The sequence below is a fragment of the Belonocnema kinseyi genome, chromosome 4 (assembly GCF_010883055.1).
Source record: "Belonocnema kinseyi isolate 2016_QV_RU_SX_M_011 chromosome 4, B_treatae_v1, whole genome shotgun sequence".
NCBI lineage: Eukaryota > Metazoa > Arthropoda > Insecta > Hymenoptera > Cynipidae > Belonocnema > Belonocnema kinseyi.
The window spans coordinates 25,264,895-25,285,671 of NC_046660.1; the positions used below are offsets into that span (position 1 = coordinate 25,264,895).

Consider the following 20,777-nt stretch of genomic DNA (forward strand, 5'->3'; position numbering starts at 1 on the left):
AAGTAAATGTGTTTTCACGCTCTTTTTTTGTTTTGCTCATCACATTCTTTTCTCTCAAACAGAGGGAGGGGGGCCTGAAGTAGATCCGCCTGACCTGTTTCAAATAAGATGGGCGCCACTCCGTACAACCTGCACATAGGGAGAAGTAGTGTGAGAGCGCGCCCACGCCGGGCACATGCAATGATCTCTCACCCCCCCCCCCCCCCCCCCCCCCCCCCCCCCCAATGTGACAGTTCTCCGCAACGGAGCCGAGCCTAGGCTCGGTGCGCTCCGTGAAAAAGGTCCGCAAATCAGAGAGCGACTCGCTTAATCACGATGGATGTATGTATCTGCACCAAAGATATTATAAGCCTATATGCGGCACGGGAAGTGGCATGCATCGAGGTGCTGCTCTCTTTAACTTTTCGACGTTTCTATGGCAACCGCGTCCTTTGCCTACGTCTACGGGAGGGGTGGGGCCAAGGCGCACATTAAAAACCAAACCGTACGTGCCGGTGATTTTCTGTTTCACGATTCTCGCGCTTGCTTTCACCAACCATATCTATAGCTGACTCGGTGCTGTCTCTGCACGCCGAAAATATTTAAATTAATGAGGGCCTAAAATTATTATATTTATTATTATGTTTAAATTAATTTCTTTTACGGTTTCTTTTTAAAAAAGAGAAATTTTGGAGATACTAAATAAATTTTTTTTAAATTCTTTTCGTACTTTAGATTTTCAGTGAAATTTCAAAATATATTTTTTAAAACTAAATTAAAAATTTAAATGAAATTAAGATGAATTTAAAAAGTAAATACATTTCAATTTAATTCAGAATTTATTTAAATTAAAAAATGTTAAAATTAAGTATCCTAAAATATTTTTTTTTTTTTTTTCCCCATAATTAAGGTATAACTCAAGTAATATTTACACTTCTCTGTAGTGTCGAATTGACAGCTTACTTTTAATTCCAAGGAAAAATTTAAGGTTTTCACTACTCATTTAATTATTTATTAAAATTATATTAAGATTTATTTTTTATTATTTGATTATTCAATGTAATCGTTTCAAGGAGTGAATTTCAAATTGACAGAGTGCCGAAAAAAGTCCAGTTATTGGTACTGAAATTTCAGTATACATAACCATGGTTGTTTAAATTTTTCCAATATTCTGTCCTTAAAATATCACTGAATTGATCTTCAGATTTTACTTTTTCTTTTTATTCTTCTCAATTTTGAATTTAATGTAGTTTAATATTTTATTTGAAAGACACGAAGTTTGTCTTTGTGATACCTTCCGGATTTTTCTAGTATAGAATAAATATTAATTCAGTTTTATTGTTACAAAATAAGTAGGACCTGAAACTTTAATTTTCGATCAAATATCTTAGTTTTAATGAAAACAAAGTGGTTTTATTTTTACAAGTGTAGAAAGTCTTCTAGAAAAACCTATAAAATAGAGCGACAAAAGACAGATTTTTCAACAACAAAATCTTGAACTGTATTAAAGTATAAATGATATTTTAAATCAAAAATTCAGAAGAAGAATAAATTTTAATTTAATTTTAAAAGTTTGAGGGCAGTTAACCGCTTTCGATTCTTATGCTCATCAGAATTCACAACTTCAAAGAAATCCAAATAGTTTATAAAAATATTTAAAAGAATCGAAGCATCCAACAAAATTCAAAAGAAATATAAGGCGTATAGGGGTACATCTCAGCAACTAAGGCTATTACCAAAAAATGGAAAAGGAAGAAATTCTAAAGAATTAAAATAATTCAATAATTTTTTACGAACCGGTAAACGACCGGAAATTGATTTCCTTGCTTAAAATGGCCACCTGAATTTCTTGGTATTTAAAAAATTCTTTTTTTATTGGTGTTTTCCTGTAAAAATAATTATACTTTTTCGTACTTGTAAAAAAATTCCCACCAAGGATTGAAAAAAATTTTGATTTTATTTATTTCTTTAAGTGAATTTTTTTTAAGTTTGCAATAACAAAGAAAAACTATCCAAATAGGGGTTTTAAATTTTAAAAAATAGTGATTAATTTTTTTCATAAATAGTTTCGAAATAATTTTCACATTGTACACATTAGCTTGTTTTAACTTAAGCTATGCCTTAGAGCTAATAAAACCCCTCACATCAGTTATTATTTAAAACTCACTTTCAATTTATTTGAATGTAATATGAAAGACTTTAAATTCCTGAAATTTTAAGTCGAAGTATATAATGAATTTGCAACAAAGAAGATTAATTTTCTTACCAATAAGGCGAATTTTTAACAGATTCCATGAATTTTTGATCAAATAGTTAAAATTTCAGCTTATGAAGGATCAATTTCTAATTAAGAATAGACAAGTTGCAATTTTCAGAGAAAAAAGTAATTTTGGACAAACAAAAAAATCAAATTGTATATTTTATTTTACGTTTCGACCACTTTTTTTTATTGATAGATTTTCCCGGCTGAAGAATACTTTTACGCGGTTTCGAGCGCTTGTCGAATTAGGTCATCCGTCATCTCAATTTAGACATTAACAATTGCATTTTTAATAAAAAGACAATGTAAAAAAAATCAAGAAAATTAATTCTAACAGAAATGGAAAATTGCAATTTTCAGATAAAAATATGAATTTTTAATGAAAAAATTCAACTTTTGACCAAGTCGTTTAATTCTTGATTAAGGAAGATAAATTGCGAAAGATATAGTTAAATTTTCAACCTAAGAAATGAATTTTCCAGCATTATGTTGATGATCTACCGAAATAAGACGAGTCTTCAACAAAATATATTAATTTTCAACAAAATTTTTTAGTTTAAAAGCCGGCAGGATGATTTACCTATAAAAAGGTTGAATTTTCAACTAAAAATATGCATTTTCAAGAAAAAAGTTAATTTTCTGCCAAAAAGTAAAATTTTCATTGAACCAGTTTATTGGTTATGAAAATGGTTTAATGTGAAATAAAAAACTTTATTTTCAACCGAATAGTTCGATTTTTTATCAAATTGCTGAATCATCATTCAAATTAGATTCATGTAAACCCAAACAGTTGCATTTTTAATAAAAAATGATGAATTTCCAACGCAGAAAATTTATTTTCAGTAGAAAAAGTACATTTTTTAACAAAATACATGAATTTTCAATTAGATAGAAGCCATTTTAAACCGCAATATATATTATTTTTCAATAAAAATATCAATTTAAACCAAAATGAAATATTTACCTTGTTAGTTAAACCTTAAGCCAAATAACGTATGATATGAAAAAAGTGAAGTAAAGAGAAACATTAATTTTTAAAAGCCCCAAAAGATTATCATAAAAACTTTTTGGATTTTCTTATAAAATCGAAAATTCTCGTTTTATTCGCAGAAAATAACATTGAAAATATTTTTTTTTAATTTGTGAAAAAATTATACAAGTTACGAAAAAAAAATTATGTAGCAAAAATTGTTTAACCGAAAAAGAGCTACAAATTTGTGATGAATTACTTTTTAACGGGACACGCAGTTTTGATTTTAAGCACAAAAATGACATTAAAAATAAAAAATTTATGGAAATCCCATAAAAGGCACACAAACAAATTGATAGAAAAAAGTTATTCGCCGAAAAAGTGATACAAATTTGTATTAATTTATTACATTCTTATTATTTATGATGGAGAAAGTATTAGAATTGCCCAAACTTTTATACCACAGCATACAAATTTTGAACCAAATGACGCAAAATACGAGAAAAAGTCTCAAAGAGTAATTATATGTATGGAAAAATCCTATATGAAAAACAAAATCCTATCATTACATTAACAACGCGAGATAGAGAAAAATGTTTGAAAAATGATGGTATTTTTTAAATTTATTCTAAGGTGGTTCAGAAAATATAAATTTACAACTGTCTGTCAAAAAACGAGTGCTGTCAAAAAATAGGTCCATCAAAAAATACTGCGAGCTAAAGAGATCTTTCTGATAAGGTTTCATTCAAGCGTTCCAGATGCAAGGAATAAATATTTGAGCGCGAATGGCAGAATTTAAGAGGCGCCCGTCTCAGGCGCGCTCAAAATTTGCGAGCCACGGTCACAGCGCACGATGAAAATGTGCCCGCGACAATAAATTATTCATTTACGGATTATTTTATCACAAACTAACAATTAAGAGGTAAATGTTTTTGAAACTGTTCAATAATTTCTGACCTTTTAGCTTAAATTGAGAAATTTAAGACAAAATATTTATATGTTTTGATCAATCATTCGTGTAAAAATCAAAAATACATTTTTTCAATTTTGAAATTATGGGGTTCTCAATTTAAAAAGTCTGGACATAATTTATATAAATAGTAAGATACATAAATTTCTATAAAATATTATATAAAAAATCAAATAAAATAAAAAAGCATTTTATTATACAATTTTATCGTTTAATTATAATTTATTTGATTCATAATTAATGACGCAAACATACAAATTTACGAATTTTTGTTTACTTAAATTAATAGTCGTGAGGGAGGCGATATTCTTATAAAATTTAACTCTACATCTAAAAACACCAAATCGCTAATTCTACATGCGAGAACACTATACGATCATATTTATTTTAAAAATTAATTATTTTGAATTTCAACTCAATATGTTTATCAATTAAAACTTTTAATTTCTTCAAATTATAACCAAGGCTTTTTAGAGTGTTAGTTATTGGCCAGATTTTAAACCAATCAATAATTTTATAAACTCTCTTTAAATATTGGCTGAGCTCTGGCGAATAACTATTTAAAATTTTAGGCTGCCAGGTTATTGGCTATTGATAGGCCAATGATAACTGCTTCAAAATAATGGTGGTTAATAAATTTTCTGAAGGCGCCAAAAGGAATTTTTAGGATATTAATTTTCCTATTACTCATGATTTTAGTTTAATTTCTTTTAACTCCTGCTAGCCCAACACAGAGAGGGGTGAGGTTAGAAAGAATTGAACAAGGAAGACAAAGACACAAGGACGAACGTTAAATACACTTAAATAAACAAAATAAGACCAATAATATGGTTCACAATAAGGTTGAATTTATTAGATGGCTATGGGTGCCTCACAATTTATTTAAATAAACCCGTAAAATAAATTATGGTTGTATGTGATTCGGAATACTAGCATTTTGTCCTAGCACTAACATGGTGTTGAAATAAATCAGTATAGCCTTATTGCCAATTATTTATCGGCTTTTGAGGTTACCACCATATTGGACTGTCGTATGCCAGTGAGTCTCCCGTCATTCAGACTGAAATTCATGCGCCCGACCTATGTTCTAAACGTTCTAACAACCTTCCAACAAGGTGCTCCACCCTTGACACGAAAAGTCATTAGAGGTTGCCGCCATATTGGCGTCGTTTGGATAAGCAAAAGTCAAACTTAGGTAGCCGTACGATGGTCGAACACAGAGTGAAGATTAACGACGCCGAGTACAGATTTCTCGCCTAGGCCATAGAGTACGTACCTAGATTGACTATTATGCTACGCAACTAAACGTGTGAAGGGACACTTAAATTTGAGTTCTCCATAGTGAGTAGCCATTTTCCCTGGTTCCCCCCTCACTCGCATTAGAGTGTTCCACGTGGATCGCCATGTTGCCTCGCCACCTCATTCACATGCGCCACCTGCGCGACGCGACACTTAGTCCGGCTCCTGTCATCGTGATGTGGAGGTGTCGTGTGGATTCACGGTTCACGATTACCTAATCGTGAATCTCTGATGCCGGATGTGTGTGGAGGGTCTAGTGTGGTGTTAGGGCCAGCCGGCCCCAAGAATGCCTAGTCAACATAACAAACAAAAGTTCGCGTGATACATTATATCACGTCACAAAATGTATACTTTCATTTAGTAGAATGTCTGCCGCCTCTTTTTCAAAACAGCAGAATAATATTATTCATAGATAGTAAATTTTAATTGGAAAATGACTAATTGTTTTCTATAAAAGACATAGCAGCTAAAAATATTTATTGCGTATTTACCGACTTAGTATCGGCTATATCGTTTGGGCTTTTTATCACGGATCCCGTAACTTCAGACTGTTTACTTAAATCTGTTTTGGTTGAGAATTCAAATATTTTGCTAAAAATTATTATTTTTTACTGAAGGTTTAACTCTTTGATTGAAGGTTAACTTTTTTGTTGAAATTTTTTAATTGAAAATTTAACTTTTTTATTTAGAAATTTCGACTTCTCATCTTTGATATTTAACTACTGTATTTTTGGCTAAATATAAATTTTTTTAGTTTAAAATATAAACATTAGCTTGCAAATGGAATTTTTTGTTGAAGGTTTATATTTTTGTGGTGAAAATGTATAAAATTCGACTTTTTGTCTTGAAAAATCAACAGTACAAGATTCGCTTTTTCTAACAATAGAAATTAAATTTTTTCGTAAAAATTTAACATTTCCAATTAGCGTAAAAATTTCACTATTTAATTTAAAATTGACGCATTTCGATGATAATTCGTCTTTTATAGTATAGAATTAATCTGTTTGGTTAAAAACTTGAATAAAACATTATCAAAAAGATCTCTTTTAGAAGGCAGTATTTTTATGGGTCTTCATATTCTGAATTGTCTACTTGATTAAGTATGGTCAAAAATTAGGTTTCACAAAGCTCTGTAGGCTTTGAGGTACACATTCTCATAGTAAAACTCGCGCTGCGCGCTCGATTTCCGACAGACATTTGTAAACAGATCTTGTTAAATATTTTTTTTCTCGTAACCTTCGTCGTTTTTCCACAAATTTTTTATGGTTTATTGAGCCACTTTTGAACTAAGAAATAAATTTTTTCAGCCATAAATATTTATATCATTTTTAATTATAAGGGCAAATGTTGAACATGTTCATCCGGGAGATGTAAAATTGCCTGCAATCTAGTTTCTCATAGATTCGTCTTAAATGAAAAAAAAAGTTTCATAAAGTTTATATTCATAGCTTCTATGTGAACAAAAAAAAAAGTTAAAAACTAATTATTTTTGACAAAATGGCGTCCGTTTGAAAAAAATGTTTGATTTTCATCCAAAAATTTGCATGAAATTGTTTTAAAAATAATTGTTTAAAAATTCCTTTTTTCCAGTTCAAAGAGGTTCACACAGAAGACAATCATTTCAACTACATGTCTATGCAACTAGAACTCAATCGGCCAAATACTTTTTGAGTTATCTTCCGGGCAATTATGAAAAATATGAAACCAAGAAAAACGCGTGTAAAGATATACATGTTAAAAAAAAGGCAGCATCGGTAGGCTAGCGCGAGGCGCGCGGCGCCTTTTAAGGATCAAAGAATGCACCTGCTTTTTTTCTTATGGAAACGTTCGCGCTTCATGTCAAACGATCGTTGAAGAGACTTTCATTTATGACCAGTAGGGTCATAATTAATTCTTAGCAAAAACCAGCAATAGTCGGCCATCATTCTTCCATTGCATTGACCTTGATAATGTTGCTCTTTTTGGTGAAAGTCTTGATGAAAGCGATCGCCCATTTCTTTACTGAATGCTCCAATATTTTATGGGAAATAATCCAAGTGAGACTTGAGAAAATGTAATTTCATACTCATCCAACAACCTAATCTTTTTAAATTCTTTAACATACTAGATACAATAGTTCTAAGCTTTGGATCTCGATTGTTCCCTACAAATTTCTGTACAACATCTTTGAAACTCAACCATGCATCCTTTTCAATAGATGTCATGGTTTTGATAAAGTCATCATCTTTGATAAGTCTTCTTATATCATGCCCATCAAAAATACCTTCCTTAACTTTGACATCAATTAAATGCGGAAATGTAGATCTGATTTAATTGAAACATTCTCCTTCGGTGTTTAGGGCTTTCACAAATTGCTTAATTAACCCTAGTCTTATCTGGAGTGGCGGCAATAATTCTTTCTGTCAACAAGACTTTCATAAACAACATTATACCGACCAACTGTCCACTCTAATCTGTCTGGCCATTTCTCCGTTATCATATGTTCATCCCTTGCACGACTGTCCCAAAGGCAAAGAAAACAAAAGTAGTTAATGTTTCTGATTGTAAACCTATTATAAGATTTATCATTTTGAAGTCACCACAAATAAGCCAATTATGGACATTGTATTTTTTTTTATCAGGAGTAATTGGAAAGTATCATAAGATTCTTTCAGTGTAGTTGAGTGACCTACTGGAATTGCAGCGTACTTATTTCCATTATGTAATAGTACTGCTTTCAGACTTTCTATGACGAATCTATGAAAAGACGCCAGTCCTCTGGCGTAGATAAGTTTATTTTATATAAATTAATGAGTCCTTCGATATCATTACAATACACAATCCCACTGCCCATTGAATAGTACTTGATAAACTTTTCTTCTCGATTTCTGTAAACAGTTACTCTAGTGCCAGGTAACAATAGTTTCCAGTCTTTGAGTCTTGAAGCGCAAAGCTCAGCTTTATCTTTTGGAAGATCAAGGTCACGTATGAAATCGTCGAATCCGTCTTGGTCAAAAAATTTAGGACTTTTATCATCTGATTCTTCCCAAAAAGAATCTTCAGTTGCATTAGTATCATCAGTATACATTGATTCGGGAGTTGATCGTCACTTTTGTTTTCAGAGTGATTTCTAATACCAATCTTGGCTGGTGTAACACTTTTTACATGAGGGTAAACGATCTTCTTCAAATACTTGTTAGGAAAACCTCCTGTTTGCATAAGCAAAAGTAACAATCAGTATCATGATCGTTGGGCTCACGCCAAACAGGTGGTTGAGGAACAGTCTGCGTCTTGGTACTTTCATCCTCCCAATTTGACAAATTTAATCTACAAGCATGACAAATTGAGTTGGTACCCACAGTTTATCCAAATTTTTCATTGAAGTCCCATAACAGTTGACGTATGACGTTTTTATCGAATCATTAATTGATCGACGGTATTTCTCCATTTCATATTTTCCACAAACCTGACAAAACGTATTAACTTTCTTAGCGCAAGAAGTTCTTTTACTCATTTTTTTTCTCATAATGAACAGTAACGTGGGAATTCTAAAACTCACTATATACAAAAATCACGATCGAGACGAAATGTAACCGCTAGACAAATTTTAAATACAAAAAGAATTTTATTACCTACGCATCCGACCGTTAGCCCGCCACTCAAACGTGATCTCTGACACGAAAAGATTTCTAGCAAAAAACGAATTTCATCACCTTCGCGTAACACGTCATAAGAGTGTCGCTAGCTCAGTGAGCCAGCTAGGGATCAAAGACTGTCTGCGCCGTAGAACGGCGCGCACATACAGCGAATGTGAACATTAGAATGCACACAGAGTGCGCAGTAGCATTCCGCGCTGTCCGTCTTCTTTTGTTTTATCAATGCGCGAAGTTTGGTTCCAAACGATTCACCGCTTTTAGGTTGGTATTTCGTGCGGATCCTTTGTTCTTTTTTAAGGCCCTAAATTGTGACCGCCATATTGGATCTTCTAGGGGTTATAACAAAAAACTAACACCGGCGATAGAAAGGGCACCCTCGAAACCCCCTGAAATAATATTTTGAAAAAAAAATATCGTACCTTCAGCAATAGAGAATGCGTTGTATAAATCTAAACACCTCAGCGTTAATGGGTTAAAACGCTAAAATAAAAAATTTCAAATTACAATATTTTGGTGAAAAATAAAGATATCCTAATCAATCCAAGTAGGTTTGAAAGAGGAAGATTAGTACTTTGAAATTCCATATTAGCTTTTGTGGTAGACATTTTTCTTGTTCGGTTACAGAACCTCACAAACAGCTAAAAACGCGTTTTTTGCACTTTTAGGTTAGGATATCTTTAAAACATGACATATGTGAGCAATTTTGAGCTCGGATTCGGATTCAGCTCATCAAAATCCTTTGGAAATGTTAGGTCTGGTCTCTGGCTTTAAAGTTTGTCGGCCTGTGTAATTGAAGGTTTCACGGATTTTATTCCCGTATATTTTTTCTTAGATTACTTTAAAGTAATTTCTCTTGAATAAAAGAGAATGTTTTTATTTTAGGAAAAATTCTTATTTATTTTAAATAATTTTTTTTTATTCTGAAATTATTTTAGGATATATAAAAAAATTGTTGAAGCAAAATTCGATCAAAGATTTGAGAAAATTGTACAGTCACGTTTTAATACATTTTAATTAACAGTCATTATGAAAAAAATAGTTTAAAAAATAAAAAACTACATATAAAGTTGTGAATTCGCAATTGTTTAAAATTTTACATTTTTTTGATATGTTATCAGTTATGGTTTGCAAAACCTGTATCTAACTCCTGAAAGAACGCTAGGATTTAAAGTGTAATGGCCAATTAAAATGTATGTTTTAACTAGAAGTACTATAAAATATAATTAATAGTCATAACTTGAAATAAATAATAAAATAGCTACATCGGCTTTCATACAATTTCAACTGTAACTTTAACTTTGATTCATGGAGCGAAAGAAAAATATCCATTGGCTCTCGGTTAATAAAAAGCTTCTGTGTTTAAAAAAATATATATATATCTCATCCGATAAAAATTCTTTTTTAAGTTAAAATGATTTTTCTGTATTTCGAAGTTGTTTTTGGGTAAATCAAACAACTTTGTCAACTAATCGGTTTCTTTTATTTAAAAAAATATATTGTTCTGGATTTCATGCAAATTAAAGATATTTACAATTTTTCAAAGAAAGTTTCTTCAGATATTAATTTCTATAATATAGAAAGATGTAATTTCGAATTTTTTTATTAGTTCAAGTTTAATAATTTGCAATTGAAAACTGTTCAACTTCAAAGATTTCTGAATGAAAAATCTTAAGTTTGTGTAATGTTGAAGATCAAAATTCAAGTTTTCGATTCTGAATCTTCCAAAGAAAAGAAATTACACATTTAAACCACCAAAATTACAGAATTTCTTATTTTTATAATTTGAAACTGGTACAGTTCTCAATTGTAAATTTTCAGAATTAAAAACACCTCAATGTTGAAGATTCAAAATACTACATTCTAGAATGTTGAAGAGTTTCAATTGAAAATTCTTTAATTTTGAAGGTTGAAAATTGAAGATTCTTTAATTTTAAATGTACAAAATCAAAAAAATCTTTCAAATGTTTCAGAAATAATTCTAGATATATTATAGTATTATATTTACCAATAGAATTAAGGATGATCATTAACTTAAACAAGAAAGTATAAAAGATGACCATTTTTCGATTAGTGGAAGAACTGATTAAAATGATTATGAAGAGTTTCTTTTAAAAGTATATATGACAAAACACCCGATTATTCATTAGGTTTATTTGACAGACTTTATCCATATATTTGTATCTTAATATTTATCTCGCGAAATACAAGCTACAATTAATTATGTCTTTCTGAGACATTTATATTTCATAAATCAGTCTAAGAATTGTGGTTACTTTAAACACGGCTATTTTATATAAGATAAAGCGATATTTGCAAACAGCGCTTTGCAGAAAACAGCTTGAAATTTTTCAAATCTTTATATGCCCATTTTCAGGCTGTTTAATATTAGTTTAGTCTTTGTTATTGATGGTATTTAAGAAAAAGAATAAGGTTATGTGTCCTGGAAAAGGATTTAAACATACAAAAATATTCTTTACTGAAGCACAGAAGATCCCAGTCTGAACTTGCGCACTGAGCCTAGACTCGGTACGCTCCTTGCGAAGAACCTACACATGGGGAGAAGTAGTGGGAGAGCGTGGTCACGCCGGGCACATACGATGCTCCCCCCCCCCCCGCATGTGACGGTTCTACGCAACGAGGTAGCCGAGCCTAGGCTCGGTGCGTAGCTTCAGACTGGGCTCGTCCGCTTTCTGGTTATAACTTAAAACCATAAAGTGGGTTCAATGCTAAGCTGTGAGCTCGCGGAAACCACGAGTGCGCGTAATAGCCCTTCCTTTCCCCGTTTTGAGAAACATAACGTAAAATATACATGAAACTATTGTGCATAATCGGGATATTGTCGATCTTCTAGCGCTGATTCAATGGCCGCGGGTAGAGCGTCTTTTTAAAAATGAGAGAAATCAAAGTTTACATATTAATAGTTCCACAGAAAAACAGAAGATAAACTTTACATCGATTTCCGACGAAAGATTGTCTGGAACAAAAATTAACTTCACAGGATAAACTTTACACAAATATTGGTTAAAACGTTGACACATAACTTTTATTTAAATATTTAAATACTATAAACTTAAAGAACCTTACACGATAGTAATAAAGTGTCTAGCGGTCTATCAGAAAGGTCCGTCTCTTGCACTCTCATAGACTTTCCACAAGGACGCTGCCCGCTACTATGGGCTGACAACAGACAATATTTTTATCAGGCAAATGGGAATTCACCAATCAGAAAGCGCAATAGTTACAAGTACCATTTCTTTAAGAATGCTGTGATCGGAGATTTAGAAAGGTATCTTCAATTCTTATTGGTCTAAATTTAAGTCTCAAAAATCACCCAATTCGTAAAAAGTGACCCAATTAGACGCTCGGCGACTTTATAAAATTCTTGCCGCCGCAAGCTTGCTTCAAGTCACCCAATTGGCAATTAGTCGCGCCATCTGGCAACTAGGAATGCTAGAGTCAAGTCCGATTCTTCGGAGGATTCGATTCCTTGCGTCCGAGAATCGATTTTTTTCAGTCGACTCCGTCTATCGGAATCGGCTTCAAAATCGACTCTCAACACTTGGATTCGACTTCAAAATCGGCTCTTGATTTTAAAAATTAACTTAATCAAATTTTAATTTCAAATAATATTAGATTCAATGAATTATTCATTTTAATTGATATTAAAATTCAATAGTTATTAGATTTAAATTAATAAGGTATATAAATTAAAATTACAAAGGGAGGAATCGGAGTTGAATATTCGGTTCGCAGTACATATTCTTTGATTCGCGGAACTGAAAATTTTTTTAGAGCCGAACAATCGAGAATCGAAACCCTCTTTTAACTCCGCAACCAAGATTACAAGATTACATTTTTTAGCTGATGCGCGTGCGTAGTTCGTGCCAGATTACACTTTCTTTACTTTGGTGATTTAAAAGATATTAAAATGTTTTTTTTTTTTTATAAATTATTCATAGTAAGAAACAGTTGACGAAAAATGTTGAATTATAAATAAATTTAATGGTCGGGAACCATAAGGGGCTAACCCCTATCTGAACAATTTTTCAAGAGAACGAAAAAACTCTTCATATGTAGGTCTTGAGATAGCCTTTTGAGGAGTTTTTTTATTTTATTAAATAGAGTAAAATTAAATTTGTTTATGTTCCGAAAAAAGCACAATACGTAGGAGAGATAAGTTAAATAAACGACTGATAAATTACAATAAATTTCGGAAAAATTACCGAACATTCCTAAAAATTGTAAACATTTTTGGATACCTTTAAAATTCAACTTTTTGCAAAACATTCAATTTTATAAATTAGAAATAATGGTTTTTCAATGAAAATTTAGCTTTTCAATTTTTGTTTGAAAATTGATCTTTTTTAGACTAAAAATCCAACCGTTTTGTTGAAAATTAATCGGTTTTGATTGAAGATTTAAATATTTTGCTCAAATCCTTTTTTGAAAGTTAAAGTACTTTCTTAAAAATTGATATTTTATGGAAGATTTATGATTTTAGTAAAAAGTTAATCTATTTTATAAAAATGAACTACTTGGTTAAGGCGTTACTTTTTGGAATAAAAAACATTTTTTTACTGAAAATTTAACTATTTGGTTACAAATTTAACTGGTTTCAAAAAGTTTATTTTTTTGTTCAAATTAAATTTTTTCAAGTAGAAATTCAAATATTCTATTTTTGGGAAGAATTTAATTTTTTAACTCAAAATACAACCACTTGATTGAAAATGAACTTTTTTGCTGAAACTTAATATTTTCGCTCTGAAAATTTAACAATTTTGTATAGAAAATTCGTATGTTGATCTTGAAAATTTCACACTTTCGTAGAAAATTCAACTGCTTTGTACTGAAACTATTTTGTGTTGAAAATTGATGCATGTTTGAAAATTCGTCTTTCTTTGTGCCAAATTAATCTTCTTTATTAAAAACTTATCTTTTTGGTAGACAAGCTTATTACTAGGTTGAAAGTTCGACGTTTTTGTAGAAAGCTCATATTTTAACTTAAAAATACTACTATTTGTTTCAAAATTGATCTCGTTCTAGTTGTTTCAAATTTAAACTACTTTGTTGATTATAAACAAGCATTCAGATTTGATGAAACCCTATTTCCTCCAAATTATCTTAACGCATTTTTGGATAAACCCTAAATAAATTCACGAAGAATTTTAGACGAAAAAAATTACGTTGGATGGGGGCTTAGGGGTCAAAACTTACGGAACACAACAAAGGTAGGTACGTGGTTCAAAATATTAGAAGAAGAAAAAATAAAAATAAGGTCTCCCAATTGAGGGGCTCAAATTTATAAAATCTCATGAGGCTACCGACTCAATGCCCTCCTGGTTCCGCCCTTGTCAAATAATTGTTTTTAAATTTCAAGAAATTTGCGCAAACCCGTTAGGAAAGTGCAAAAATTGAAGGCTTGAGAATCATAAAACATTGGCTTTATTATAATTTGTAATTACAGGTTAACTGTAAATTTTTAAGCCAAATGCAGATTACAGACCATTTTATAATTGAGGTTCATATTGATTTTTTATGAGAGTGAGGATTAGGTGTATATATTCCAGCAAGAACATTACTAGTCTCCAATATTGCAAATACGTCAGCATCGGATGTTGATACTACAATTAGTTCTTGTGTTGGCATGGACACATAGACTTTGTCTTTTACGGTTACTTAAATTGGTTTATTCGTGGGAAAAGTATATCTTCGAAGTTCAAATTCCTGGCGCAGATTCTTATAGGGAGTAAGTCGAATAAGTTGTAGTTGATCTAGGTTATATGTAATTCCCTCAGAAGAAGCAATTCTCGTAGGTGGAAAGATGAACGGAGCATGAGTATGAGAAGATCTGAACCTGGCACGAAAAACTGACTCTGCCGGGGTAGAAGACATGGCAGGAGAATAAGAGATGGCAGGAGGAAGATAATTTTCTGTAGAATGTCTGACAGGAGAAGAAGCAGAAGGTCTGCGACGAGGAAACCCAGGAATGGGTTCGCCATTAGGTAAACACTCAAATGGTGAACTTAAGTCTGCAAGAAAAAAGAGGATTACATTTTTATCAAGTACGTTAGTATATCATAAAATTCTGATTGCAAAATTGACATGCGTAGGTACCATATAAGAGACTTTTACGCGCCATAAGCATTAAGCTTTGGATAGCCAGTTTGTTTAATTACATTCGTTTTTTTTTTCATCATGCTTTATATGAATGTCCTTAAACATGAAAACTCCAACGGCTTTAATTTTAACTCTATTTTTTATTTTAGTCGGTTTTCAGTAGCCTGTATAAATATTACTTTAAAGAAATCTCTCTTGGACCAATAAAAGATTTCAGAAAATTTTATAATCTCGTTTTCTTTGATTTTAAGTAACGTTTATTATGATAAAAATAATTCAAACAAAGAGCAACTAGCTATAAAGTTGTTTATCTGCTTTTCGTAAAAATTACCAATGCTTGTCTGCAAAAGTTTGATCTTATTCCAGAAAAGCTACATCCGCCTTCATACAATTTTTATCTTCGCTCAAATTTTAATTTTTACTTTAATTTTATGTTTAACTACAACTTTAACTTTGTTTTTTCATTTTAGTTTTTATTTTATGTTTTAATTTCATATTTAGTTCATTAAATCAAAGAAAAATATTAATTTTTTACAAATATTTACAATTTGAAATTAATCAACTTTTTTTTATTTTGAAACGTTTATGAAGAATTTCGTTAAAAGCCTATATATTAAAACACAAGAATATTCACAATATTCATCGCAAATACGCTACATATGTACTTTTTTCGTGCTTTGCATCCCTTTTCAAAAAAAAATTCTTTTTTTTTAATGTTATTTTTCACGATTAAAACAAAAACGACGCATCCAATCAAAAAATTATTACCCAAAAATTTACAGCTCTTTTTTTGATTAGCAACATTTATTTGTTTCCTTTTTTCGTAGCTTGTGTCGTTTGTACAAAAAATAATATTATTTTTTTGTTTTCCACGAATAAAATAAAAACTACGCAGCTTATCAAAAAATTATTGAATAAAAATTTTTAGCTCTCCTCTCGCTTAATAACTTTTGTTTTATTATTTTTCTCGTAGCTTGCACCATTTGTTCAGAAATTAAATTTGTTAAATTTTGGATCTTGTTTTTTATGAATAAAAAAAGTACGTATCCCGTTATAAAGTAATTAATAGCACATTTGTAGATTTTTCGTGTTAGTTAAATTTTAAACCATGCATATGATTTGTTAACCAAAAAGATTAAATGCTTGTAAAAAAAATTGACAGCAATTTAGTTACATTTTTAATTATCAAAATTAATTTAAAGAAAAACTTATTTTCAATCAAGAAGATTAATTTTGAAACAAAAAGGCATTTTTTTTTTAAATACATACATATTCAACCAAATTTTGAACTTTTAAGTTAAAAAAAATACACTTGAAAAAAAAAACTTGAAAAAAATACAGTTTTGTATGGACTGTTAAAAATAATAATAAATTTTCAAACAAAAAGTTTAATTCTCAAGCATGAAAAAGACAAATTTTCAAAGGCATTTTATAAAAAAACAATTATGTTATTGATGGAGGTGGCGAAATATGATCCAACATATCGATGTATATATGTGTGTACTTCAAGTACATCAAAAATAACTTTTATTTGATTAAGAATTAATTATTCTGATTTTAAAAAATCAGAATAAGTTAATTATTTCCTAAACTTTAACATACATTTTCTCTGGATGTATCAAAAATGACCATCAATTACACAAACTCACGAAAGAAAAATTTTCAATTTAGAAGAAAAAACTTTTTTAATACTAAAAACTAATTTGAATTCCTAACATCCAAATTTGTTTATTAGAAAAATGACTTTGTTCCAATGAATTTAATAAATATCGTAAGTTTCATCGAATAGAATTTAAGCGAGCTGATATGGAAAATTTTAATTCTTATCAATTAATAATTTATATAGTAGGTGGTATATAAAATTGCTTATCTTCTCTCAAGTTTAAAAAGCGTGAAGAAAAATAAATATAGATTTTAGTTTAAAAGAGTTTTATGTATGTGTATTTAATATTTAAAGTATAGTTTGTAATAATACAAACTTTCGTATAATCTATTTTTTGTGTCGAATAAGATTTTTCTTTACACTACTTTCTGAAAACATTCATATTTCTTAAGATTCATCATTTTAAGCTGAAATTTCAAATATTTACCTAAAAAATCGCTTTACTTTTTTTTTTAAAGTAACTTTTATAAAACCTGGACATTTTAAATGGAAAATAGATTTCGGATTTAGTTTCGATTTCCCCAAAAACATATAATAAATAGTCTGACCCCCAGGTCAGAAATTTTTTGTTTGTATGAGTGTGTTATTAATTTTTGGTAGAAAAAGTTGTATATAATCCCAGAAAAAACTCTAGGATTTACTGTACTATAAAATATTATTCATAATTATAACTTGAAATAAAAAATGAAATAGCTACTTCGGTTTTCATAAAATTTTAACTTTCAATTTCACTTTAAGTTTAACTTTATCTTTAACTTTGGTTTTAATTTTAAATACCATTTTAATTTTAGTTTTTAATTTTAACATTGATTAATTAAATCAGCGAAAAATATACATTGCTCTCTATCTATCAAAAGCTTAATTGTTCTAAAAAAATTCTCTTCTTCTGATAAGAATTCTTCTTTAATTTAAAATGATTTGTTTCAGTTGGATGATTATTTTGGTTAAATAAAATAAATGTGTTAAAGAAACGGTTTCTTTTAATAAAAAAAAAAATTTGTGTGATCCAAATTAAATATATTTACAATTGACAATTCGTCAACTTATTTGATTTTAAATTTTTGAAAGCTTATACCCTTAAATTTGAAACGTATTTTCAAAATGGGTATATCTTGAAGATATGGGATAGAAGATTCAATTCTTAATTTTTATAATTTAGACATTTTTAAATTATAATTCTCAAATTTGGATGATCTATTGAAATATATAAGTCAATTTTTCGATTCTGAATCTTCCAAAGGAAAAACATTGCGCATATAAATAATTTAAATTACAGAAATCCTTATTTATAAAACTTAAAGCTCGTACAATTTTTAAAGTTAAAAGCACTTCCATTTTGAAGATTTAAGATGCTATGTACTAGAATTTTGAAGAGTTGCAATTGTAAATTCTTCCATTTTAAATACTATTAATGAAACATTCTTTAGTATAAATGATTGAAAATTAAAGATCCTTCAGTTTTAAATATACAATATTCCCAAATCTTTCGGAAATAATTATAGATGTATCATAGTATTATATTGACCAATAAAATAAAGGATGATCATTAAGGTGAATAAAAAAATATAAACGATCCCCATTTTTCCAATCAGGAGAAAAACTGATTAAAGCTTTTAAAATCAATTTCGTGAAAAGTCTATGTAATAAAATACCATAATATTGATCAAATTCATCAAATACAATATATATGTACATGTTTTCTCTTAATCGTTATCTCGCAAATTACAGACTACAATGATCTTGTATTCATAAATCAGTCTAAGACTTGTGATTACTTTAACTAAGGCTAGTTTAGGAAAGATAAAACGATATTTTCCAACAGCGTTTCGCTGTAAATAACGGGAAATTTTTCAAACCTTATTAAAATGAGCTGAATATTTTTCTGTAGATGATTATATTTTTAAAAATTGAGAAAGTGATGTGTCCCGAAAAAGATTTGAAACTTAAAAAAATATTCTTTCCTGAAATAAAATCAAAACAAAGGTCAATTTTTCGCGAATAACTATTAGATGCACGGAGAGAAGTTAGGTGAAACCATTGCGTTAGCGTTGAGAGTTGCTACACTTCTGTTTGACGTCGCGTCTGCAACAGATTCGGGGCACTGATATTAACCCAAACTTGCGGAGAACAGTCGCTCTAAAATGTGGGTGCTATATTTTCCTAAATTTAATGAATTTTAGTATTTTTGCTGTACATAACAATGCAAAGACAGGTCTGACTGATCGGACTGACATCTATTGGATTTATTTGAACTACAATACTCCTCCGGACACTGAAATAACAACTACCACATACAAATAAACGGGCGATGAATAGGGCTGGTATCAAGCATTTGCGTAAAAAAAGGGCTAATAGTGATAATAGGGCCAATAGGGTCCCCAATAATCTTCTAGTGGCAATTATTATCCTAATTCGTCAATTTATAGGATTTTGTAAATTGTTGGGTCGCCATATTGAATTGAATCAGTTCGATCGTTTTGAAAACGTTTGCCTGCAGCTATCTCTTTCTATCTTATGTGTCATAAAAAGGTGGGCAATATTCGGTGATAAAGAACTCCTTTCTCGATTTTCCCTCTCATTCTATTCCCATTTCCATTTTTGACGACCGTAGCTAGCGGTCCAGTACTATATGTCAATGCGTTTTACACTTTGCGTTTTTTTAGTTTTAGAAATTTATTGCAGGTTCGCTAGTGAGGTGCCGCATCTAGGCTTATAATAACATTGTAGAAACCCACGTAAATTACGTAACATATATGTTCCGAGCCCTTCTGCGATCGGAGGCAGTGTTGTGCAGTGACGCGTCACTCGAGGTTTCTGACGTATTACACGTAAAAAAACCTGTAAAAAACGTAATAAACGTAATAAAGGTGGTAGACTCGTATAGAGCGTAACATAACCTCCCTTTTTTAATTATGCTTATGTGTACCGGCTTACATTGTTGTTGTTCATCAGAACTTAATTTGACATAAAAATATCACCAAGAATATCAAAACTGACACCAATAATTTTAGAATTATTATTTTGACTGCTTTCATCTAATTGCATCAGGTTTTCTTCTGATGGGTTCATAATTATAACTCACTTTTTTCTGAAAAAGGTGTTGAAATCAGCGAAAATCCTTGAATGATTTGTTTTTTTATTTTTAAGATATTTGCAGTTCGGATGGTTTGCAAATTCAACTGTGGTTTCTTAACCTTTCTTTAGCCGTATTCGATAATACGCGGTTGCATCCTTGACAAAACGCAACATTTTTACCATTTTTTTTTAAAGTAAGGATAATTCTTCCCAGCATGGAATCCTCGGTCTGCCGCCTCTATTCATTGTCGAAGATGTAGAATAATAACTTTATTTCATTCACTTTAAATTTCATGCATGCAATATAATACCGCATACCACTACCGGCGCTATTTTTAAGTTATGGAACGAAATGTGATAATGTCGACGCCATCTTGAAAACGTATATTACGTTTTGTACAAAACTGAGGACGTAATATACGTGCGTACATTACGTCAAAAACCTCATGTAATTTACCTACGGTATATTACGTGCACATCCCTGATTGGAGGACAAGAACACTCAGCCAAGTTCAGTCCTTTACTTTTGTTAAACAAACCTTTTATTTCTGTCGAACCTGATGAAGACTTCTAAAATTGTAGTCAAACATTATTTAGTATAAACTTACCAAAAAGCAGACTATGTATTCAGTAAGTGTAGGTGAATAATTTTTTGGTTAAAATCATTTAAATAACGTGAGACGATTTAAAAAATGAATCTTGTGAGGATTTTCAAAGGGGGAGGGTCGGTAAGGCCGGTTTTTGGCCTAATTTATTTTTGGACCAAAAAATCTGAAAAAATCATGGTAGTATCTTATAAGTATCCCGAG

The 20,777-nt window shown here is 30.5% G+C and overlaps 1 protein-coding gene across 1 annotated transcript in view; it reads right to left on the reverse strand.

Annotated features, from left to right (window-relative positions):
- Positions 1-15,031: 15,031 nt before the first annotated feature.
- The window catches only part of LOC117171547 (mitogen-activated protein kinase kinase kinase 15), a 154,429-nt gene continuing 148,683 nt past the window's right edge, over positions 15,032-20,777 (reverse strand). The window contains exon 22 of the mRNA XM_033358966.1: positions 15,032-15,142. Within this exon, the coding sequence (XP_033214857.1) occupies positions 15,124-15,142 (19 nt within the window). The 3' untranslated portion in view covers positions 15,032-15,123. The remainder of the gene's footprint in view (positions 15,143-20,777) is intronic.